The 26,671-nt window shown below is 43.5% G+C and overlaps 1 protein-coding gene across 1 annotated transcript in view; it reads left to right on the top strand.

The window, feature by feature from the left end:
• The window catches only part of LOC129709424 (G patch domain-containing protein 8), a 457,275-nt gene that overhangs the window by 368,344 nt on the left and 62,260 nt on the right, over positions 1-26,671 (top strand). The window contains exon 2 of the mRNA XM_055655798.1: positions 7,765-7,905. Coding sequence (XP_055511773.1) covers positions 7,765-7,905 — 141 coding nt within the window. The remainder of the gene's footprint in view (positions 1-7,764; positions 7,906-26,671) is intronic.

Raw genomic sequence — 26,671 nt, 5'->3', positions numbered from 1 at the left:
TTAGGACTACATCTGTCTGAGGACCTGACGTCCACGGCCAACACCACAGCTCTGGTCAAGAGAGCCCAGCAGCGACTTCACCCTCTCCGAAGACTACGTAAAGCAGGCCTCCCCACTACACACCTACGGACTTTTTATAGGGGGACTGTCGAGAGCACACTGACATACGGCATCACTTCCTGGTTCGGGAGCTGCAAGGCGTACGAACGGCACCAACTGGACAGGATAGTGAAGACCGCAAGCAGGATTATTGGTGCTCCACTCCCCTTCCTGCTGGACATATACAAGAAGAGATGTATCAACAGAGCCATCTCCATCATCAAAGACCCTTACCACCCATCGCATGACATTTTCTCCATCCTCCCATCTGGGAAGAGGTACAGGAGCATTAGCTGCAAAACAAGCAGGATGCTCCTCAGCTTCTTCCCACAGGCTATAAGACTGTTAAATGGACTTTGCCCCCTGCCAAGTATCGCGCACAAACCCCCACACTGCAGCAGAGCCACTGTTGTGCCGCTGCCGGTCGGAACGGCTGTTGAATGTTTAGTAGAGTGTTAAATTTGTTTCATGACATGTATTTTTTAATTTTAATTCCTATTTATTTTTTAATGCAAACTGAATGGACACTGGTTGAGCAACGTTTTTTTGTTTCCTCTGGGTATGTGAATACTCAGGAAATGACAATAAAGATTTACAATTACAATTACAATTACAATGCATGGACACTCACAAACCTGCAGCTGGTTCTCACCATGATCACTGCCACCCTACTTTCTTCAGCTTCTGCATCTGGGTGTCTTTTTATTCTTGCTTACCAAACTGTCGCTTTGCACTCTTTTGGTCATAGTATGTATCAATAATTTGCTCAATCATGAAACATCACACAGATCTTGAGGGAAACACAAAATGCTGGAGTATCTCTGCGGGCCAGGCAGCATCTGTGGAAGGAAGGGAGAGATGATGCTTCGGTTCGGAACCCTTGTTCATCTTCATTACAAAATTCTTAAGAGGTAGGACAGGCTAGATGCAAGAAGATTGTTCCCGATGTTGGGGAAGTCCAGAACAAGGGGTCATAGTTTAAGGGTAAGGGGGAAGTATTTTAGGACCGAGATAAGAAAAACATTTTTCACACAGAGAATGGTGAATCTGTGGAATTCTCTGCCACAGAATGTAGTTGAGGCCAGTTAATTGGATATACTTAAGAGGGAGTTAGATGTGGCCCTTGTGGCTAAAGGGATCAGGGGGTATGGAGAGAAGGCAGGTACAGGATACTGAGTTGGATGATCAGCCATGATCATATTGAATGGCAGTGCAGGCTCGAAGGGCCGAATAGCCTACTCCTGCACCTATTTTCTATGTTTCTCACTGGAAGTGCTTTCCTGCTTCAAAAGCTATCCTTTGATCATATTATTATTGAGAATGCTCAAGGATTTGGATAATGGACTTTCACTATGTTTCTGGGCAATTCTGACATACTTAATTTTTTTAATGTTGCTTTAAAAAAATGTTTTAAACATAAGGTGAAACTGTTGGTAAGTTATTAACTCATTAATGATGCAGAAGATGATAAGAACAAGTTAAATAGAAGCAGAAGCAGGCCACACAGCTCTTCCAGCCAGTTCAACAATTTAATTAGGTCAAAGCTGATCTTGTGCCTAAAATCCACCATTTTATCCAATCCCCATAGCTCCTGATGTCTAATACTTTATTGAAACTCTCCTTCAAATGCTCACCACTACACCCACATCTCCCCAAGTGGAGAATTCCAAAGTTCACATTTGCAGGAACGTTTCCTGAGATTATTATCCTGTGTGCAGGATAATTCTACTTTCATAGATCACAGAGTTATACAATGCAGAAACAGCCCTTGGCCCAACTATTCCATGCTAAACAAGGTGTGTATCTGAGCTAATATACCATCTGCATGCATTTAGCCCATATACTTTTAAACCTTCTCTGTCTACATGTCTGTCCAATTGTCTTTTAAACATGGCAATTGTATCCTCATCTGCAGCTTCTCCTGACAGCTCATTTCACATATCCACCACCCACTGTATGAAATATTTGCTCCTCAGTTGCCTTTTAAATCTTTCCCCCCTCTATGCCCTCTAGTTTTAGACTGCCCTACCTTAGAAAAAAATCTGTGACAATCCACATTATCAGTGCCCCTCAAGAATGTATATGCTTCTATAAGGTCACCCCTCAATCTCTTGTGCTCAATCAAAAAATGCCCAATCTATTCAGTCTCTCCTTATAACTCAAGCACTCCAGTACCAATAACAACCCCATGAACCTCTGTGTTCTAGTGAAAAAAAAGTTAAATACATAAAAATCCTAACATAGTGCAAAAACAAAATAAAGCTTGAGTCCCTATAGGGTGATTTCACCAAATGTCAAATGAGCGTAGATCCCCCCTCACGTGACCGAAAAATTTAACTGGAGGACATATGTCACTTCGGTACATGTTAGTGAATGGGGAAACACGCACTTTCACACCCGTTAAAAACATGGAAAACGGCCGATTTTTGAGCTGAAATTTTCTGTGCTAGTCGGGGTGACCGTGAAGCACAGCGACCTAAATTTTCAGGCAAAAAAAAAGATAGAAAGTAAGGTAATTACAAGAGGGAACTGAAGGTGGAAAAACAGCGGAAGTGAACAGCAGACATTTGCCGTGGAGATTTAAAGGTCCAAAATATCGGGAATTATCGCGTTTGCTCGCTGAATTTCATCAAAAGTAAGTTAATAATGCCTTACTTTTGATGAAATGCAGCGAGCAAACGCGATAATTCCCGATAAATGTTGGACCTTTAAATCTCCACGGCAAATGTCTGCTGTTCACTTCCGCTGTTTTTCCACCTTCAGTTCCCTCTTGTAATTACCTTACTTTCTATCTTTTTTTTTGCCTGAAAATTTAGGTCGCTGTGCTTCACAGTCACCCCGACTAGCACAGAAAATTTCAGCTCAAATATCGGCCGTTTTCCATGTTTTTAACGGGTGTGAAAGTGCGTGTTTCCCCATTCACTAACATGTACCGAAGTGACATATGTCCTCCAGTTAAATTTTTCGGTCACGTGAGGGGGGATCTACGCTCATTTGACATTTGGTGAAATCACCCTATTGCAATCAAGGCAGTTTATAGTTCGGAGTTTAGTTGGAGTTCGAAGTGTTCAGTATCCTGATGGATGTTGGGAAGAAGCTGTTCCCGAACCTGGACGTTACAGTTTTCAGACTCCTTTGGCTGTGTCCATTTTCTCACCATCACAAGCCATCTTAAGACATAAACATGTCCTACTCTGCTAAAAAAAACAAGAATTTTCATGATACAAAGATATCTCTTTTTTAAATAATGGACTTGCAAGTAGCTCGGTCAAGTAACTTTCATTCTTTTTTTATGACATATTGATGTACACACCTTTATTTTTCTAACATTTTATTATGTTTTTCCCCATTTTGGTTGTGCTGCATTATAGAAGAAAAATCACCAGCATATAATGGGCCTCATTAATAAAATATTGTGTTCATTTTTTGGCAGCAACTTTCTATATGATTGTTGACCATCCGACTGGACTGACAGACCTTGACCCCTTAAACTACTTTTAGTTCCTTCTCCCCAAGATGGAGTATCTCTCAAATATATCAAATTTCCACTGCCATTTACATGCCACTCTGCTAACCTGTGACTCATGAACTCATCCACACTCTCCATATTGTGTGAGAAAATACTCAATAGTATAGATCAACTGCTTCTCAGTAGAGACCAATAATGTTTCCATATTGATAACAGAACAAATGAAGGAAAAATAATATGGCAAGGTATTAATTGTACTTGCAATCTGTCAACGTTCCCAGAATAATTATAAACTTAATCTAAGCTTCTAATACAGCTTCACTTTAGACTGGTCAAAATGAACTGTAACGCTGTGTGTTGGGTTACAACTGTGGAAGCGGACCCTGGATCAGGACTGATGCAGGGTGTCAACCCAAAATGTTGACTATCTCTCTGGCCCCACCAATGTTGCCTGATCGGGTCCGCGTACTGGCATTTTAACAACCGGCTGCTGGAGGATCGCCGCTTCCGGGACTCGTTTGCGAGGTTCTGGAATACCTGGAAGAGGAAGCGGGGAGGATTTCACTCCCTGCGGCTATGGTGGGATGTGGGCAAGGCCCACATCCAGAGTTTCTGTCAGGAGTACACTAGAGGGTCGACCAAGAGACGTGATTCCAAGATCAGACAGCTCGGGAGTGAGCTACTCGATTTGGATTCGCGTCTAAGTCAGACTGTCGGGAACACGATCCTCTGGAGGGAATACCAGGAGAAGAAGGATGCGCTGAAGGAGATACAGTTGGAGCAATCTCGAGGCGCGTACGTGAGGTCACGGATCCAATTGCTCCATGATTTGGACCGCGGTTCACCCTTCTTCTACTCGCTGGAGAAGTGGCGGGGAGTCCGTCAGCAGTTAGTGGAGCTGCTCGCTGATGATGACTCCTCCGTCACTGAACCAGAGGACATTAACGCAGCAGTTCGTTCCTTTTATGGGACCTTATTCTCACCAGATAGCTCTGGCGGGGACGAGTGCAGTGATCTGTGGGAAGGTCTAGCCACGGTCGACCCGGAGGATGCCGAGCGTCTGGATGCCCCCCTGACACTGGATGAACTGACCGCGGCCCTCCATCAGATCCGTAGGGGCAAATCCCCTGGCCTAGACGGACTGACAGCAGAGTTCCTCCGCACTTTCTGGGGGATCCTCGGGGAGGACTACACCATGGTATTGAGGGAGAGCCTGGCAACCGGAGAGATGCCCCTGTCTTGGCGAAGGGCTGTCGTGGTCCTTCTGCCCAAGAAGGGCGATCTCCGCCGTCTAAAAAACTGGCGCCCAGTCTCCCTCCTCTGTACCGACTACAAGGTCTTTGCCAAGGCAATGGCAAACCGTCTGGGCCCAGTGCTGGCTCAAGTGATCCACCCTGACCAGTCTTACACGGTCCCAGGCCGGTCCATCCAGGACAATATCCATCTGGTCCGGGACCTGGTCTACCTGGCTCAGGAGACCGGTGTACCCATTGCCTTTCTCTCCCTCGACCAGGAGAAGGCTTTTGACAGGGTGGATCACGAGTATCTGTTGAGGACTCTGCGGGCGTTTGGGTTCGGACCGCACTTTGTGTCCTGGATCCGACTTTTATACGCCACCGCAGAGTTCCTCGTGAAAGTCAATGGATCCTTGACGGCCCCCATTCCCTTCCACAGAGGAGTACGTCAGGGATGCCCCATGTCTGGCCAACTGTACGCCATCTGCGTGGAGCCATTCCTTAGTCTGCTTCGGAGGAGGTTGACGGGCATGGTTCTATGCGAGCCGGACATGGAGGTGGTCCTCTCGGTCTACGCCGATGACGTGCTCCTCATGGTCACCGACCCCGTCGACCTGCAGAGGATGCGTGAGTGACAACGAGTCTTCTCGGCCGCCTCCTCTGCCAGGATCAACTGGGGGAAATGTTCTGGACTCTTGGTGGGTCCCTGGCAGGTGGACTCCCTCCCGGAAGAGATGAGGTCTTTCACGTGGAGTACCACACACCTCCTCTACTTGGGAGTCTACCTGAGTCCCGGTGCGGAGACCTGGCTGGCGAACTGGCAGGAGCTGGAGGTGAAAGTCGTCACCCGGCTGGGACGCTGGGCGGGTCTCCTCAGAGTGCTTTCCTACCGGGGCAGGGTGTTGGTCATTAACCAACTCGTGGCCTCCATGCTCTGGTACAGATTGACCACATTGGTCCCATCAGCCACCTTTGCTGGGATCATCCAGAAGAAGTTGGTGGACTTCTTCTGGGGCAACGGAAAGCACTGGGTCTCAGCAGCGGTCCTGAGTCTCCCGATCGAGGAGGGTGGTCAGTCGCTGGTGTGCATTCGCACCAAGTTGGCGGCTCTCCGCCTCAGGACCTTGCAGAGATACCTGTACTCAGGGCATCCTCCCAGGTGGCACATGCTGGCAACGCACTTTTTCCAACGGAGCCGCTGCCTTCAACGAGGTACGCGGATCCCGATGGTGGGCGTCAGCCGTGCGGTCCTGATGGGGATGCCCGGCTTCTACAGGGACTTGTTGAGAGTCTGGAACCTGGTTGCCGTTGACCGGGCCCCACCTCCGCCGGCGGAGGGTGACGGCCCGGGCGTGAGAGCAGCCAGTCCTTGTCCCGCCCCATCGGGTGACCGGGGGGCTCAAATGTGTGGAGTACTTGCGGTTGAGCAAATCCCCGCTCAGCCGGAAGTACTCATCGGACCCAGGCGCCGTAATCCATCCCGGGAGCCGGTCCCACACAATTTGAGCCGCCTTTCCTCGACACCCTTCGTCTCCCTCCAAGACGCAGGGAGGCGTGTCCTGTACAGGCTCCTCCTCCACACCCTGCACTTCCTCGCCCTGGTCCACCGTCCGGACACCAAGTGGCGGTCAGTGTTGCCTTCCGGTCGCGAGGGGGGCCCCCGGTGGGGGTCCCTCTACGCAGGGATTCTCCCCCTCTACATTGGGGACCTGGGGTGGAGGGTATTGCACCGAGGAGTTCCCTGCAACCTGTTTCTCTCGCGATTCACAGACTCGCCAGCCGCCTGCCACTTTTGCGGGCTGGAAGAGTCTGTGTACCACGTGTACATGGAGTGTGTGAGGCTGCAGCCACTGTTTGAATATCTAAAGGGGCTGCTCCTTGCCTTCTGGCTGCATTTTTCACCCACCATCCTCATCTTTGGACACCCTGTGCGTAGGGGAGAGGGTAGGGCTGAAGATGTCCTGGTTGGGTTGCTCCTGGGCCTGGCCAAGCTGGCCATCCGCGAGTCACGGCGCCAGGCGGCGGAGGGCTCTACCCGAGCCAGCTGCCTGCCCCTTTTCCGGGGTTACGTCCGTGCCCGGGTGGGATTAGAAAGGGAATACCCTTTGGGCACCCTGGTCTGTGGGCACCCTGAGGGAGTTCCGGGACCGCTGGGCTCCGCAGGGTGTTGAATGTATCCTCAATAAGGATTGTATCATAATTGTATAATAGTTTATTATGGATATATGTTTGTATTGTATTTATGGTGGTGGGTTCTGGCTTGTTTTATTGTAGTGTAAATATTATTTTTTAATAATTGAATAAATTTTTTGGGAAAAAAAAAAAAAAAAAAAAAATGTTGCCTGATCTTCCAGGTTCCTCCATCAGTTTGTTTGTTTTTTGCTTCAGATTGCAGCATTTGCAGTCCAAGTGTCTTTCTTTATTTTAGACTGCAGTAATGGGAGAAGCAGGGCAGAAATAGGGGACATTATGCAACACAAACTATTTTATGCACTACCAGAAGTTACTACTTGTAGCTGGAGCAATGGATTGTCTGAAGAAGGCTGCTGATCTAAAATGTCACCGATTCATTCCCTCCAGACATGCTGCCTGGCCCACTGAATTACTCCAGCGCTTTGTTTTACACAATTGATTTTCTGACTGTTTTCGAAGGATGGGATTATCATACACATCTAACAGTTCTCTGTTCTGACCTATTGTGAAATATTGAACCGTAGGATATGGTATTATTTTACTTTGCAGTGAATTCAGCCTCTCATTTATTTGCTCCATTGAAAAACTCCCCAGGGTGAAAGGTGATGATAGACACCAATTTCCTTTTCGACATTTTCTCTCCAATTTAGTGTGTTTGAGAACCATTGCCATGGAAACCATACTTTGCCAAGGTGTATGTTGTCTCTGCTCACTCGCGTCTCAGTTGAGTACTACTAACATGATAACCTACCAATTTTATCTCTGCAGGATGCCGGAAAGGAGAAGGCCATAGCAAAAGCGCTTGAGGACCTGAAAGCCAATTTCTACTGTGAGCTGTGTGACAAGCAGTACCACAAACATCAGGAATTTGATAATCATATAAATTCCTACGACCATGCTCATAAACAGGTTGGTGGCAGTTTGTTCATTTAATTAGACTTAAAATTTAATGGAAGGACACTTATGTCAAGAGAGTTATCCATGAAGAAGGCATCAATTAAACAGAAGAACATCAACATAATTTGCACCTGCCAGATCATTACCACAGCTGAATATATTTTAATTGCAGCCATGCATATCGCAGATCGAAATAAAACATTGGGTATATTTAGGCAGAAAATCAGTTGTTGTTGCCTCTGCGTAACTCCGGATGAGTAAATACATCTTGGCTTCTGCTGCCGTTTATTGCAAAAATATTCGGATCCAGTTTTTCAATTTGGCCATCACTATATCTCTTTCATGTATCTGAAATCTACCTAATAAATATAATTAACTAAACTAAGTGGGACCCGTTTGGGTCCCAGCATCACACAGGGGGGTTGGTCGCCCAACGCAATATTCCACCTCTCCACCAATTCCAATATTGGTGGCCAGTGGGGGGGGAGGGGGGGGCTTTCTGGAGTGCTAGTATGGGTGTTGTGGGCTGAAGGGACTGGCTTCCAGAGGGCTAGTATGGACATTGTGGGCCGAATGGATTCTTGGGGTGGCGGCTCAGTTACTCAAGTCTGCTGTGCTGACAGCTCACTCACGACTGGTGGGCTGGCTGTTGACTCACGGCTATTCCTTGAAATTCCATTTCAAGCAGGGTGCAAGACCACCAAATTCAAGTGCAGTGTCTTACCACTTCAAGCAGGGTGCAAGGCCACTAAAGACAGTGAGTCGTATGTGACCTCTCCCTCCTGCATCTTGCAGAGACTGAACCACGCCCACACTTCTGGGTTTTATAGTCCCTCCCACCAGAAGGGGCATGGCCTTCATGGCGTGATTGACAGGAGAGAGAATCTCAACATTTTTTAAACACTAATAAATCTTTTATTTTTCACCGATGGGAAAAATCCTCGGCACCTGATGAGCAGATGGGGACTCTGAGTAAGATGGTCAAAAATCAAAGCCATACGTGGTAGCGTTTTTTTCTAAAATCAACATAAAACGCAAACAGGAAGTGGTCAATATTAGACTTTTAATTATATTGAAGGCAAGGCAACTTTAATTAGGCAAGGCAACTTTAATTAGGCAAGGCAACTTTAATTAATCAAGGCAAGTTTAATAACGCAACACAGCTTTAGCATTTCCAAACCAAAGGCAACACAGCTTTAGCATTTCCAAACCAAAGGCATCACAGATTTAGCATTTCCAAACCAAAGGCACACACAGCTTTAGCATTTCCAAATCAAAGGCAACACAGCTTTAGCATTTCCAAACCAAAGGCAACATGTCTTTAGCATTTCCAAACTATATTTTCAAACCACATTAAGGGCACTGACAGGTCAGTAAAACCACTCACAGTTTAGTAGACATGTTTTCAGTGTTATTCACAGCTCAGACTGAGAGTCGTGACCCTCTCACTTCCCCCCATCTTGCAGAGACTGACTGAGGCACTCAACACTTCTGGGTTTTGTAGTTCCTCCAGAAAGGGCGTGGCCTACAGGAGTGAGAATATCAACATTTTTTAAACACTAATAACACTTTTATTTTTCATCGATGGGAAAAGTCCTCTTGTCCTGCGCAGCGGAGGGGGACTCTGAGTAAGATGGACAAAAATCACAGCCGTATGTGGCAGCGTTTTTTGTAAAATCAATATACAGAACAACAGGAAGTGGTCAAGATCAGACTTTAAGTAATATAGATTTAAATATATTGATATATAGCCTGATTTAAATAGTTTGAACGTGAAACATATAAAAAAGAGTTAAAAACAATTCTTAGTTCTGTGTACACAACCCAAGTTTCCAGACAGATACTTGGGTTGTGTATATGGGTTGTGTATATTTCCTTTCTGGGCTGCCACATTGGACTTCCTATGAGCTCCTGCTTTGGCAGTTCGATGCAGTTTGACCAAGGAATTTTCCAGCCGAACTTGCCCTGTAACACCCATTGTAGGAATATCAAGATTATCAATTTCAATGGAGAGAAATGGGTTTCAAGGGGAAGAGGCACAAGGATGTTAATTTACATTTTTCAAACAAATTTACTAGAAATGATACCTGTCCATGTTCCCCAGAGATGCTGCCTGACCCACTATGTTTTTTGTCTTCCAACCCTTAAAGTGTTCTGGGTTTTCTGTATTAATTGGTTTAAGTAGGCTAATCATGTTGGCTGTGGTTGTTGCTAATGGTGGTAACTACGCAGGATATCAAACATGTGATGACTAAGCATCGGAACTAGTAGCCAGTGCTCTGGAACATTATCCAGAGAAAGGAGTTCAAATCCCACCATGTTCAAATCCCACCATGGCATCAGGAGAATTCAAAGTCGTCATTAATAAAGTAACATTTTTATAACCATGAAACGATCAGAGATGGCTGTAAAACTACACCAATCACTGCCTGGCTGTCATTTAGAAGAGTGGCTTCCTGAAGGGGAGGTTAACGAGATCACTTTCTAAATCTGGCACAAGTCAAAATGGGAGTGCAGGGATTGCGTGTGGCGATTTGAGGCAGTGGGCCAAGTCTATCCCAATCTGTTCCATTGTTTCAGTACCCCATTTCATTTTTAATATTTAGTGAATATTTTTGAAGTTGACATTGACTTTGTTTTACATGTTTAATAGCCGATTAAGCCTGGGGCACGGTTTAACTCCTTGTCACAGCATTCTGTTGGTCTTGTTTAATTTCTGCTGTGTGATGCTGTCTATGGCTAGAACGGTAAGCACGTTGGTGTTTTTTCAGGGTGTTACTGCTAGAAGTCCACACCAGTAAGTTGTGGACCTTACAGGCAGGGTAGTGGCAAGTGTTGGTGCTCACCAGAACTTCAGAATTACATTGAAAAATGTTTTTAAAAAATCAGTACTGCATTCAAAATAGCTGAGGATTTGCCACTGGTCTCTGAAGGAGCTCTCTAGTTATTGGGTGTCAACTTGAGAATGATCTATTTACATCTCCTCTGTTTTCTGTCCCTTAAACAATCCTCTATCTATGCTAGTTTATTACCCTCAAACCCACGAACCCTATCTGCATGACTGCATCCTGTTCTCTGAGCATTTAAATCAAGCACAATAGTGTTACAAGGGATTTCCATCAGTGATTTGTATGGTGGTTTTGACACTGCACCAGATTTACACTCCTATGAAGTATTAAACCAAGCTCTGTGAGAGTATCTCCTCCAGGGAGTCACAACTTGTTCACTTTATAGTCTGACTGAGCCCCGAGTCTGGATTTAGACTGTCTATTTAATGCGGTTTATTGTTGTCTAGAGTAGAGTTGAGCTCGAATCTGCATCTGGCTGCACGATATCTGAACCTGAGTGTACTTGACGCTGTAGAGAAAATGGAACAGCACCTTTATGAAAACGGTATTCATTGTAAGACCATAGGCTCTAAAATTCATCAAAATTAAATTCTGACATTTACCTTCATCACCATCTCCTGTGAATACACTGGAAGATAACTGTCAGGATTTAATGCTGATGAATTTTACTGACGCAAGGCTTCTATCGTGCCTCGTGGGCAGAAAGCTTTCTGCCTGCTTGGGTGCCTCCTCACTTCAGAATAATTTTTTAAGCAATTTTTTAAATGAACCGTTGCCTAGATCTTACCATTCTGGTGACAAATGCCACAGCTTCCCAGGTTCTAGATATATGTCATCCCCCTGACTACTCCACTGACAATATGCCCAAATCATCTGTAAAATAGGACACATCAGGATGGGTGATGAAAGTCTCTTCCATCTGGTGTTATCACCTGGAATCGTGGCACTGAGGATTGGAACTAAAGGGATCATCCATTTAGCACTGAGAGGAAGAGAGGGGAAAGATTTAATATCAGATGGGCAGCTTTTTCACACAAAGGGTGGTTGGCACATGGAATGAGCTGCCAGAGGAGGTAACTGAGGCGGGTACTATATTAACATTTAAAAGACATTGGACAGGTACTTGTAAAGGAAAGGTTTAGAGGGATATGGGCCAAACATGGGCAGGTGGGACTAGTGTAGATAGGGCATCTTGGCCAGCAAGGACAAGTTGGTGTGAAGGGTCTGTTTCTTTGACACTATGTGTATTTGGACCCCCTATCCCAGAGCTCAGAGGTTTGTCATTCTACACATTCAACACAGGGCAGAAAGCAATAGAATGGAATTAAGGAATGAACCAGCTGAGATTTTATTGAGTGTTAGAGCAAGCTTGAGGGTATCTTCCTGTTTCCACCATTTCCATTCTTCTAAATCTGTAGCGCAGTGATTAAAAGATGTTTATTGAGATGCTAACAGTGCATAAAATTCTCATTAGCCTAGCAGATAAAACATTCAATCTGGATATGTAGAAGTCAGTCCTTTTGCATGAGACATCATTTCTTTCTTTCTACTTGCATTTGGATAAAGAGCGTCAAACCACAGCATTCAATTTGTACATGAGAAAGAAGTGAGTAATGTTTGTGTTTGTGCTAATTACTGTAGTGGCAGAAGTGATTTCTATGCTGCAAGGTATAAAACTTTAACTCCAAACCAAAGATGTGCTTTAAAGGGCACAAAGTGCTGAAGTAACTCAGTAGATCAGGCACCATCTCTGGAGAACATTAATCAATGTAATAATTTTCACTGTTTTCTTTGGTACCAAGGGCCAGAAATCAATCAGATGTGGTAGCTCGAAGTATCAGTATTGGTACTGGCTTACTATTGTCACATGTACAGTGAAAAGCTTTGTTGCGACATGCGACATGATGACATAGCGGTAGAGGTACTGCTTTACAGCACCAGAAACCTGGGTTTGATCCTGACTACGGGTGCTTGTCGGTACGGAGTTTATAGGCTCTCCCCGTGACTTGCGTGGGTTTTCTCCGAGATCTTCGGTTTCCTCCCATACTCCAAAGATGTACAAGTTTCTAGGTTAATTGCCGGATAGAGAAACAGGCTGGCAAACAGGAAGCAAAGAGTGGTAGTAAACGGTTCCTTTTCAGAATGGCAGGCAGTGACTAGTGGGGTACCGCACGGCTCTGTGCTGGGACCCCAGCTATTTACAATATATATTAATGATTTGGACGAGGGAATTGAATGCAACATCTCCAGGTTTGCGGATGACACGAAGTTGGAGGGCAGTGTTAGCTGTGAGGAGGATGCTAGGAGGCTGCAGGGTGGCTTGGATAGGCTGGGTGAGTGGGCATATGCATGGCAGATGCAGTATAATGTGGATAAATGTGAGGTTATCCACTTTGGTGGCAAACACAGGAAAGTAGACTATTATCTAAATGGTGGCCGATTAGGAAAAGGGGAGATACAACGCGACCTGGGTGTCATGGTACACCAGTCATTGAAAGTAGGCATGCAGGTGCAGCAGGCAGTGAAGAAAGCGAATGGTATGTTAGCATTCATAGCAAAAGGATTAGAGTATAGGAGCAGGGAGGTTCTACTGCAGTTGTACAGGGTCTTGGTGAGACCACACCTGGAGTATCGCGTACAGTTTTGGTCTCCAAATCTGAGGAAATACATTCTTGCCATAGAGGGAGTACAGAGCAGGTTCACCAGACTGATTCCTGGGATGTCAGGACTTTCATATGAAGAAAGACTGGATAGACTTGGCTTGTACTCGCTAGAATTTAGAAGATTGAGGGGGGATCTTATAGAAACTTACAAAATTCTTAAGCGGTGGAAAGACTAGATGCAGGAAGATTGTTCCTGATGTTGGGGAAGTCTAGGACAAGAGGTCACAGTTTAAGGATGAAGGGGAAATCCTTTCAGACCGAGATGAGAAATTTTTTTTTCACACAGAGAGTGGTGAATCTCTGGAATTCACTGCCGCAGAAAGTAGTTGAGGCCAGTTAATTGGCTATATTTAAGAGGGAGTTAGATGTGGCCCTTGTGGCTAAAGGGATCAGGGGTTATGGAGAGAAGGCAGGTACAGGATACTGAGTTGGATGATCAGCCATGATCATATTGAATGGCGGTGCAGGCTCGAAGGGCCAAATGGCCTACTCCTGCACCTATTTTCTATGTTTCTGTTAATTGGCTTGGTATAATTGTAAAATTGTCCTAATTTAAGGAAGGACATTCTTGCTATAGAGGGAGTGCAGCGCAGGTTTACAAGGTTAATTCCCGGAATGGCGGGACTGTCATATGCTGAGAGAATGGAGCAGCTGGGCTTGTACACTCTGGAGCTTAGACAGATGAGAGGGGATCTCATTGAAACATATAAGATTGTTGAGGGTTTGGACACGCTAGAGGCAGGAAACATGTTCCTGCCTCAGAGGGTGGTGGAGGCAGGTTTTCTGGATGCTTTCAAGAGAGAGCTAGATAGGGCTCTTAAAAATAGCAGAGTCAGGGGATATGGGGAGAAGGCAGGAACAGGGTACTGATTGGCGATGATCAGCCATGATCACATTGAATGGCGGTGCTGGCTCGAAGGGCCGAATGGCCTACTCTTGCACCTATTGTCTATTGTCTATTGTACCTAATGTGTGCAGGGTAGTGTTAATGTGAGGGGATCGCTGGTCATTGCAGATTCGTTGGGCCAAAGGGGCTGTTTCCGCTCTGTATTGCTAAACTAAACTAAATCATACCATACAAGAGTATAATCATATACAAATGTAGTGTAAACGGAAAAATACCAGAGTACACAATATAGTGTTGCAGCATTATAATGTTAGTTGCAGAGAAAAAATACAAGGTCTTTTTAACAAGCTACTTAAATTGTATTTTGCAATCGTGCATTATCAGTTAACAAGCACAAAATATTTTAAATGGTGATTAATTCAACACCTTCTCTTAGCATGCATGCAAATTTGCAATCACAGGCTAGCTGAAGATCTATGATAGTAACTTTGACAGAGGTCCCTGCATCATCCAGAAACCAGTATTGTATTCAGCCTTAATACATTTTGTGCTGTCTTTCAAAATTAAATTTATGGGAAACCGATCTTATTGCATGAGAGCAGCTTCTTTGGGCAATCTGGCATACTGCTGCTCCTATTTCTTATGTTAACATTGAACATAGAATACTACAGCACTGTAACATTGTTGCCCTTCAGCCCACGATATTTGTGCTGAACATGATGACGTTAACATGATCCATATCCCTCTATTCCTTGCACTTTCATGTGCCTAACCAAATTCCTCTTATCCATTATAGTACCATTGTCAGATCTGGTTCCACTACTCTCTATGTAAAAAGCTTGCCTGGCTACATCTCCTTTGAAATTTCACCTTTTTACTTTATAGCTATGCTCTTTAGCTTTAGTTTTTGTTTTTCAGTTTTAATTTTAGATATATAACATGGAAACAGGCCCTTCAGCCCACCAAGTCTACGCCGACCAATGATCACGCATACACTAATTCTATCCTACACACTAGAGACAATATCCAGAAGCCAAGTAACCAACAAACCTGCAATTCTTCAGAATATGCTCCCGGAGAAAACCCTGCATGGTGAGGATCACAGGGAGAACGTACAAACTCCATACAGACGGCACCCATAGTCAGGATAGAACCTGGCTCTGTGCGCTGTGAAGCAGCAACTCTACCACTGCGCCACTGTGCTGCCCTCTAGTTTCGGACATTTCCACCCCGGAAAAAAGGTTCTGACTGTCTACGCTATCTATGCCTCCAATTATTTTATATACTTCTATAAAGACCCCCTCAACCTCCGATGTTCCAGAGAAAACAATCCAAGTTTATCCAACCTTTGAGAAGCTATGATAGTCCCAAAACATTTCATGGCCAAGGCACTTGTTCACCGTACTGTTGACGTGTTTTAAACAGAGCACAAGGTTGTGTCTGATTTTCTTCAGCTTTCTTGGCAGTGATGGATAAACCATTTTTATACAATTTTTCTAAGAGTGTAAAAGATGTAAAAATTACTATTACATTATAGCATCTGAATATTTCTTACTAAAATTTAAACTAGTTTTCATGTCATAAACTGTAACTTTGGAAATAATGCAAAGGTTTAATAATAACTTTGGAAATAATGCGAAGGATTTGAGTATAGGAGCAGGGAGGTTCTACTACAGTTGTACAGGGTCTTGGTGAGACCACACCTGGAGTATTGCGTACAGTTTTGGTCTCCAAATCTGAGGAAGGACATTATTGCCATAGAGGGAGTGCAGAGACGGTTCACCAGACTGATTCCTGGGATGTCAGGACTGTCTTATGAAGAAGACTGGATAGACTTGGTTTATACTCTCTAGAATTTAGAAGATTGAGAGGGGATCTTATAGAAACTTACAAAATTCTTAAGGGGTTGGACAGGCTAGATGCAGGAAGATTGTTCCCGATGTTAGGGAAGTCCAGGACAAGGGGTCACAGCTTAAGGATAAGGGGGGAAATCCTTTAAAACCGAGATGAGAAGAACTTTTTTCACACAGAGAGTGGTGAATCTCTGGAACTCTCTGCCACAGAGGGTAGTTGAGGCCAGTTCATTGGCTATATTTAAGAGGGAGTTAGATGTGGCCCTTGTGGCTAAGGGGATCAGGGGGTATGGAGAGAAGGCAGGTACGGGATACTGAGTTGGATGATCAGCCATGATCATATTGAATGGCGGTGCAGGCTCGAAGGGCCGAATGGCCTACTCCTGCACCTAATTTCTATGTTTCTATGTTTAACATTTTTTTTTAGTAACATTCAATTTTCTGTTGTTTACTGGATATTTTGAATTAATTCCCAAAAGTAAAGTTGTCCTCTCAAATTTAACTTTGATTTAAACAGAAAAGAGTAAATTTCACAGTTGGTGTACTTTGCTAAAGTTATTCATATTTATTTACAATTGTTAAAATATGAAAACAAATATATTTTAGTTTGAACAAATGTGAAATCACTGAATCAATATGAAAATGATTTTTGAGAACATAGGATAGAAATAACAACCCATGTTTTCAAAACAAAGGCTTTTATTTATCATTAAATTCTTGGTATTTCCTTCTGTAACCACAAGGAAGTTTGGTATCTCCGTAAAAGCCTGAAGGAAAGCACACATCCTGAGCTTCCCGTGTGGTGCTGAAGCCAATTTCCTGACTGCACAGTACTCCGGCAGTAAAGTGCCAATTTCCTAGTAGCTACACTGGAAAATAACCTAGTGAACCTGGCACAGTTTCAGCATTTTCAGTAACTCCTTCTATTTCGATGGAGAGCACTGTCTGTAGACAGTCTACATTTCTTTGAGTGAATTGAATCATGTTAAGCGTATTTAATTACTTTCTGGTAATTTAAGTGTTTTCAATGCTTTTTTAATGTCTATGTTGATAATCAAAATGATTGAACAACTGGATAAACCTTGTTGCATGGCCCAACTGGTTGTCAGAGCATTTCTATATGCAGGGCTTCACCATAGAACATGGAACAATATAGCACAGGAACCAGAGCTTCAGCCCGCAATGTCCACGATGAACAATGTGCCAAATTAAACACATTTCCTCTGCCTGTGCGACATCCATATCCCTCCATTCTCTTTCAATTTTGCCCCTGTCACCTTTAGGATATCCGCTCTAGACATTTCTACCCTAGAACTTTTCTACCCTAGACATTTCTAACCTAACTGCATATCCTTTCTACGGCTCTCAGAAAGTTATATAGATCTATCAGGGCTCTCCATAACCTCAAACGCTCCAGAGAAAAGAATTATATTTTACCAAACCTCTTCTTCCCTCTAATCCAGGCATTATTCTGCATTAATCTCTACTGCACCCCACCAAAGCCTCCACATCCTTTTTGTAATGGAGTGACCAGAACCACATAACACACCAATGGCAGCCTAACCAAAGTCCTGTAAAACCTCAACATCATCACACCTAGCTTCACGACACAAGTAACGATAGCAAGGTCTGCATGGGGCCTTGTCCTCCACATAGCAACTGGCTTCACGGATTAAATTGGCCCTCTACAGTTGGCTGCCATTGAGTGCGGGTCTGAATAATGACTAATTTAAAGCAGAATTAGAACAGAGAACAGTACAGCACAGGAACGGGCATTTTAGTGTGCAATCACTGACCAAGACCAACTCGTATCCACCTGAACATAATCCTCCATTACCAGCATATCCACGTACCTAACCAAAAATCTCTTAAATGCAAAATCATATCTGTCTCCACCACCAGCACCCACAGTGGGTTCCAGGCAATCACTGTCTAAAAAATGTGCTGTGCACGTCTGCTTCAAACTTTGCCCCTCTCATCTTAAATCTATTCCTCTAGTCATTCACATTTACACTTTCGGAAAAATATTGTGTCTGTCTTCACTATCCACACCTCTTGGTCTGAATAATGACATTTAAAGCAGAATTGTTGCTGGTGATGTAAATTCTGGGTGAAAATTCACTGAACTAACCTTTCTTACACAAGATTTTTTCTTCTGTTTAGTTTTGTTTAGTTTAGAGATACAGCATGGATTGCTTCGGCCCAGCAAGTCTGCACCGACCAGCAATCCTCGCACACTTACACTATCCTACACACACTAAGGATAATTTACAATTATACTAAACCTGCAAACCTGTATGTCTCTGGAGTATGGGAGGAAGCCGGAGATCACAGTGAAAACCCATGCAGGTCACGTGGCGAACATTGTGAAGCACCCGCAGTCAGGATCAAACCCGGGTCTCTGGCACTGTAAGGCAGCAACTCTAGTGCTGTGCCATCACGCCGCCCTGTATTCCAAGGTTGGAGAGAAAGATTTCTATTATTAGGAACACTGACGATCTGTCAAGAAATTCAGCTCATTGCTTACACTCATGTCTGAATCAATTGCAAGTGCCTCAAATCTAACTAAAGAAACAGATAGTAGTGATTTTTTCTGCACCTATCACCGTATGTCTTTTTGGACATTCATGTTTTCAGTCTCAGAGATACATTATGAGAAACCCCTGTGTATGAAGTGTTGGTATCAGCAAGAATTCTGCTTTAGATGAATCATTATTCGGACCAATACTCAGAACAGTTAACTGGAATGCAGAATAATAAATTTGCTCTGGGATATTAATATTTATTGAAACTGAATATTATTTTGATGCTGCAGAATTTTCGACCATATCTAAAACTATCTTGGCTCTTTATTTCTACAGCAGTCCTTGAACAGTGGATCATATTTAGCTTTTACATTAAGTTGCCAGGGCATGCCAATCAGTAACACATTAAAAATATTCAATGTATTACCAAAATTTATCATGGTGTTCTATCAAGTCAACGAGTGACTCAGAATGTTCTTATGGGTTTATAATTTATGTGAGCGAGGTCTAGGCTAGAATTAGTTGCACAGAAATAGCATGGAAATAACATCCTATTGCCATGCCGTCACAGTTTTAATTACAGATAAAAAATACAATCTAGAAATGTATTTGTCAATGAAAACATGGATAAAATAACCCTACTTAACTTTTTTTTCTGGGTGGCAAGAAATAGATTGCGTAACCTCAGAATATTTGAAAACCGTTGCAGCTCTAAACCTATTGCATTGCCGATTCCAGTGAGTTCTGCTCATTTGGCAGATAAGGTAAAGGAAAATCCAAAGAAATTCCACAAGTATTCTGGGGGCAAAAGAATAAGCCCCTATTAGATCAGAGTTCAACGATGTGTGGAGCCACAGCAGATGGGAAAGATTCTAAACCAGTATTTCACCTCTGAAATATTTCTACCGTGGAGAAAGACATGTATGCAAGGAAACACAGGTAAATAAATAGCGACGTCTTGAAGAAAGTCCACAAAACAGCAGATGAGGTGTTTCAGGAATTGAGACTCCATGTTACAGCTGCAGGGCTGTCAACATTGGGTGAGAGTTGGGAGTGAGAAATTGCGAGAGACCAAGCCCAAGGGAGCGTAGCGACTGGGGCGGGGGGAGGGTGTGGGAGGGGGGTGCACCCCTCCGATTGGTACGGAGGTTTTGCATTTTTTCAGCTTGACATTGTGCAATCTGGTTCATTCTGTGGCGAGTCTTTTGACATGCACTTGAATGCAATATTTATGCTTTAAATTGGATTAGCTATGAATAAGGTTAGGCTAAATTACATTCCTAATTACATTCTACAGTAGAGCCAGGCTCTGATCAACAGATGCAGCACATCAATGATCTTAGTATATTCATGTACGGAAATCAGATTATAATCAAGCACTTGGCCCATGTTGACCAACCTGGGTCTCACTGCACACCTGGTACTACTCCTGATCATGACTCCAGTTTCATACCTTCTCTCATTCCTGACCCTGAGTACAGCCTTACACCTGGCCACCTATTCTACCCTGATCATAGCTGCTTACCTGCTTCGGTTCCCAGTGCTGAACAATCCCATTGTCCCAGCTTTGACTGCACACCTAGTACTATTCCAGACCTTGACTCTGGATGCACACTTGGCCTTGCTCCTAGCCCCTCTGCACTGACAATATATCTGGCCCACGTATAAAGCCCCATATCTGACCCCCTGGATTTAACCTATTACGTTCAAGTCCACAGGTGCTTATCTAATGTGGTCATCTTTTATGTGTTACAAAATTTGCTACATCCATTGGCTTCCTTGTTATCTAACATGCTAGTTACTTTGTCAAAGAAGGCATCAATTGGTCGAACACAATTTCTCATCCATAAAATTATACTCACTCAACTGTATGTATTCTGTTACCATTTCCTTCATTTTCTAAACAAAATGTCCTGAAGTCATTTTCACCCCCAATATTTTCAGTATTTTGCTGCCTTCCTCTCAGCTGGGACTTCCAAAATGCAAAGTCCAATAACAATATATAGTGAAACAATAATATTCTATTTAATGTAATCTTGAGAGTACATTATATTTTCTGTGGTATTCATAACACAACAATGATAAGAAGATCTTTGTTTTGATTGCACCTACCAACATGCATACATTATTATGTATGTAAGGATGAAGGGCTTAATTAGGAAAGGAAAAATGGATTATGAAAGAAAACTGGCAGGGAACATAAAAACTGACTGCAAAAGTTTTTATAGATATGTGAAAAAAAAGAGATTAGTTAAAACAAATGTAGGTCCCTTGCAGTCAGAAACAGGTGAGTTGATCATGGGGAACCAGGATATGGCGGACCAATTGAATAACTACTTTGGTTCCGTCTTCACTAAGGAAGACATAAATGATCTGCCGGAAATAGCAGGGGCCCGCGGGTCAAAGGAGGTGGAGGAATTGAGTGAAATCCAGGTTAGTCGGGAAGTGGTGTTGGGTAAATTGAATGGATTAAAGGCCGATAAATCTCCAGGGCCAGATAGGCTGCATCCCAGAGTACTTAAGGAAGTAGCTCCAGAAATAGTGGATGCATTAGTAATAATCTTTCAAAACTCTTTAGATTCTGGAGTAGTTCCAGAGGATTGGCGGGTAGCAAACGTAACCCCACTTTTTAAGAAGGGAGGGAGAGAGAAAACGGGGAATTACAGACCAGTTAGTCTAACATCGGTAGTGGGGAAACTGCTAGAGTCAGTTAATAAAGATGGGATAGCAGCACATTTGGAAAGTGGTGAAATCATTGGACAAAGTCAGCATGGATTTACGAAAGGTAAATCATGTCTGACGAATCTTATAGAATTTTTCGAGGATGTAACTAGTAGCGTGGATAGGGGAGAACCAGTGGATGTGGTGTATCTGGACTTCCAGAAGGCTTTCGACAAGGTCCCACATAAGAGATTGGTATACAAACTTAAAGCACATGGCATTGGGGGTTCAGTATTAATGTGGATAGAGAACTGGCTGGCAAACAGGAAGCAAAGAGTAGGAGTAAACGGGTCCTTTTCACAATGGCAGGCAGTGACTAGTGGGGTACCGCAAGGCTCAGTACTGGGACCCCAGCTATTTACAATATATATTAATGATCTGGATGAGGGAATTGAAGGCAATATCTCCAAGTTTGCGGATGACACTAAGCTGGGGGGCAGTGTTAGGTGTGAGGAGGATGCTAGGAGACTGCAAGGTGACTTGGATAGGCTGGGTGAGTGGGCAAATGTTTGGCAGATGCAGTATAATGTGGATAAATGTGAGGTTATCCATTTTGGTGGCAAAAACGGGAAAGCAGATTATTATCTAAATGGTGGCCGATTGGGAAAGGGGGAGATGCAGCGAGACCTGGGTGTCATGGTGCACCAGTCATTGAAGGTAGGCATGCAGGTGCAGCAGGCAGTAAAGAAAGCGAATGGTATGTTGGCTTTCATAGCAAGAGGATTTGAGTATAGGAGCAGGGAGGTTCTACTGCAGTTGTACAGGGTCTTGGTGAGACCACACCTGGAGTATTGCGTGCAGTTTTGGTCTCCAAATCTGAGGAAGGAGATTATTGCCATAGAGGGAGTGCAGAGAAGGTTCACCAGACTGATTCCTGGGATGTCAGGACTGTCTTATGAAGAAAGACTGGATAGACTTGGTTTATACTCTCTAGAATTTAGGAGATTGAGAGGGGATCTTATAGAAACTTACAAAATTCTTAAGGGGTTGGACAGGCTAGATGCAGGAAGATTGTTCCCGATGTTGGGGGAGTCCAGGACAAGGGGTCACAGCTTAAGGATAAGGGGAAAATCCTTTAAAACCGAGATGAGGAGACTTTTTTTTTCACACAGAGAGTGGTGAATCTCTGGAACTCTCTGCCACAGAGGGTAGTTGAGGCCAGTTCATTGGCTATATTTAAGAGGGAGTTAGATGTGGCCCTTGTGGCCAAGGGGATCAGAGGGTATGGAGAGAAGGCAGGTACGGGATACTGAGTTGGATGATCAGCCATGATCATATTGAATGGCGGTGCAGGCTCGAAGGGCCGAATGGCCTACTCCTGCACCTAATTTCTATGTTTCTATGTTTCTATTATATTACAGTTACTATGTACCGAGGGCAAATTTTTGTTCCAATGCTCCCCATTTCCAATTACTTTTACATTGAAGTGATTGAAATCCAAGTGAAGTTTAAATGGCGTCAGACAAATAAAACCTCCAGAATGGATGATATTCATTATGTGGTTGGTTAGAGTCAGTATCAGCACAATTACTGTATTAAACATTGAATCTTCAGATGTCCTGGTTCAAGCTAAAGCTAAAGACAAATAATAACCTCCTCACGCATTCCCCTGCAAGTATCTCTGTCACTCCTTTAAAATATGACCCTTCTTTGAACAAGCTCTTAAGCATCGCATCTGAATCTGTTTCCATCTGATTGCAATCATTGAGGATGTTCATCTATGTATTCAATTAATAAAACAACAAGATTGGGGATATTTCTATTCAACCTGTCAAAGGAATTTGGGGGGAGGAGGGGTGGGTTAGAAATAATCAGTGAGGTAAACAAACATAATAGTTGAGTGGCAAATGACAATAGTGCTACCTTCCCAATATTTAACTGAAGAAAATAATGGGTCATCGGGGCTGTATGGTGTGACAGATGGCCTGAAACCTTGCATGTCATTTTAATATTACATTTATCCCATCCCCCTGGATATTCCAGATTAATAAATTAAGGTTTTGTCAACTAATTACAAATCAGGCTAATTACAAATCAATAACATTAGCCAACTCCGAAACACGAAGCGCTGAGCATTGGGATCCAGACATCATGGACAACTGGCCTCAGTTCCCTGCTCACATCTGGCAGTGCTCTGTCTGAACCAGGAGCCACAGAGCGTTTTTGAAAGTGGGGAGTCACTGATCACTGGCCTTGGGGTTACCCAGCGAGGCTGTGGAGCGACCGAGTTGGGAGAGGTTGTGGGAGCGGGGTTGGATTTTGAAATTTTATGTATTAAAATCATGTTTTAGTGCATTATAGATGTCTGATGTCAATGTTTTTTGTTTAAAGTATTTTTAAGAGGTAACTTTTTCAACACAAAGGGTGGTGGGTGTATGGAACAAGCCACCAGAGGAGCTAGTTGAGGCAGGGACTATCCCAAAATTTAAGAAACAGTTAGACTGATATATGGATAGGACAGGTTTGGAGGGATATGAACCAAAAGCAGGTAGTGTAGCTGGGACATGTTGGCGGGTGTGGGCAAGTTGTGCCGAAGGGCCTGTTTTCACACTGTATCACTCTATGACTACATTATACCTCCACCATGCATGAATGCTTCAAAATAAAGTGGTCAAGTTTTATTGCCATATACTCAAGTGTAGAAACATAGAAAATAGATGCAGGAATAGTCCATTCGGCCCTTCAAGCCAGCAATGCCATTCAATATCATCATGGCTGTTCATCTAAAATCAGTATCTCTTTACTGTTTTTTCCCCATATCCTTTGATTTAATTAGCCCCAAGAGCAAAATGTAACTCTCTCTTGAAAATATCCAGCGAATTGGCCTCCACTGCCTTCTGTGGCAGAGTATTCCACAGATGCACAACTCTCTGGGAGATGGTTATGGGAGTCAAAAAAACTTGAGGGCATAGGTTTAAGGTGAGAGGGGAAAGACTTATAAGGGACCAGAGGGGCAATCTGTTCACGCAGAGAGTGGTCCATATACGGAATGTAATGCAGAGGGATGTAATGTTAAAATTGTACAAGGCATTGGTGAGACCAAATCTGGAGTATGGTGTACAATTTTGGTTGCCCAATTATAGGAAGGATGTCAACAAAATAGAGAGAGTACAGAGGAGATTTACTAGAATGTTGCCTGGGTTTCAACAACTAAGTTACAGAGATAGGTTGAATAAGTTAGGTCTTTATTCTCTGGAGCGCAGAAGGTTAAGGGGAGAGTTGATAGAGGTCTTTAAAATGATGAGAGGGATAGACAGAGTTGATGTGGATCAGCTTTTCCCTTTGAGAATAGGGAAGATTCAAACAAGAGGACATGACTTCAGAATTAAGGGACAGTAGTTTAGGGGTAACATGAGGGGGAACTTCTTTACTCAGAGAGTGGTAGCGGTGTGGAATGAGCTTCCAGTGGAAGTGGTGGAGGCAGGTTCGTTGGTATCATTTAAAAATAAATTGGATAGGCATATGGATGAGAAGGGAATGGAGGGTTATGGTATGAGTGCAGGCAGGTGGGACTAAGGGAAAAAAGTTGTTTTGGCGCGGACTTGTAGGGCCGAGATGGCCTGTTTCCGTGCTGTAATTGTTATATGGTTATATGGAACGAGCTGCCAGAGGAAGTGGTAGATTTTGATACAATTATGATATTTAAAATACAACTGGACAGATACATGGATAGAACAGGATTTAAGGATATGGATCAGGTGTAAGACTAGCTGGGTTAAGCACCTTGGCTAGTATGAATGTGTAGGGCCAATAAGCCTGTTTCCATTCTCCATGAACCATATGATCAAATATTTTATTGAGGACATGGAGCACTGCAACACACCTACTTGTGGTATATGATTCATTCAACTCTGCAATCCAGTCATTGAGTCAGATTTGTACAGTATAGAAATAGATCAATTGGCCCACCACAACTATGGTGACCTTCATGCCTATCTACATTAATAGTAAGATTAAACGAGTACTTACCAGTATGAAGTTTGATCTGTATTTTATGAGGAGTTACGATGAGGGATTACGTGAAGAAGCCCGCTCAGTGCGCAGGTGCGGCATACTTCGAAGCAGCGGTGTGGAATCACAGATAGACACAATATTGAAGTAAACATAGTAAAGATCAGTGAGACATCAGTTTATTAGTTTGATCTATATAATGAGGGTGGAGCGGAGGGCACGTAATCCCTCATCGTAACTCCTCATAAAATACAGATCAAACTTCATACTGGTAAGTACTCGTTTAATCTTACTATTTTACTTCGGAGTCACGTGAGTGACTACGTGAAGATTTCAAAGGTCTGTGATTTCAAACCGTGTAACAGTTTTATTTTACTCACTGCCGAAGTTCTTGAGGGAGGAAGTGTTATCGTAATCAACCAATGGATCTGCTTTCTCAAGAAACAGAAAGGTATTTGTTAACAATAACAACATAAATAGCTCCCCTGAGCTTAAATTAAATATTTGCAGTTTGTAATATTCTGTCTGCAATTAAATCAGGCTTATCAACGGTTTACAATAAAAATATTCTGAACGTCGTTTCCCTTGACCATCCTGCCGTATTGAGAATGTGGTCAATCGGGATGCCATTCGTTTAGCCGCTGATATCAATGCTGCCCTAGTGGAATGGGATTCTAAATGTATTATTATCTATTCCGGCAGCTTTCAGTACCTGTTTGAGCCACCTTGAAGTGGTTTGGCTCGTTACCCCGTCTTGGGGTTTCTTGTGGTTGACCCATAGGCTTTTCCTCTCCCTCTAAGATTGTGGGTTGTGTCTATATATTGTTGTAGATGGGTCACCACACTCAACCTGGACTCTGGTGGGTAGGCCCGGAATACCACCAGTGAATAGGGCGTTCCTGGTCGCTTAGGTTTTTACCAGACCTAGAATGATGAACGTGATGCGGTCTGGGGTAATCACCATGTTATCCAGTCTAGTTTTATGGAGTGACTGGACTCTGTGAGCGGATACGAGAGCCATAAGCATGAGCGTTTTTAACATAGATTGTGCAAGACTGAGGGATCTAGCTGGTGCCATTCTCTGAGATATGTCAATATCACACTGATATCCCATGCATGGGTATACCTGGGTTTTTGGGGCTTGTTATTATAATTGCCCTTCATAAGTTTTATCTTCAGTAGATGGGATCCCATGCTCTGCTGTCCTGCTGTTTTTAGATAAGCAGACAGGGCGCTTCGTGCTGTATTTACGGCACTGTAACTCACCTTTTCATCATGGTGTAGATGGTCCAGGAACTCCAATACGTCAGTGGTTGAATAGTTTGGTATGTTGTCCCTGCTTCGTGGCAGTATTTTTCCCCATGTTTGC

Source organism: Leucoraja erinacea, chromosome 2 (assembly GCF_028641065.1).
Source record: "Leucoraja erinacea ecotype New England chromosome 2, Leri_hhj_1, whole genome shotgun sequence".
Taxonomy (NCBI): Eukaryota; Metazoa; Chordata; class Chondrichthyes; order Rajiformes; family Rajidae; genus Leucoraja; species Leucoraja erinaceus.
The sequence above is the reverse complement of the archived record's forward strand: the minus strand, read 5'-3'. Positions and strand labels throughout refer to the sequence as shown.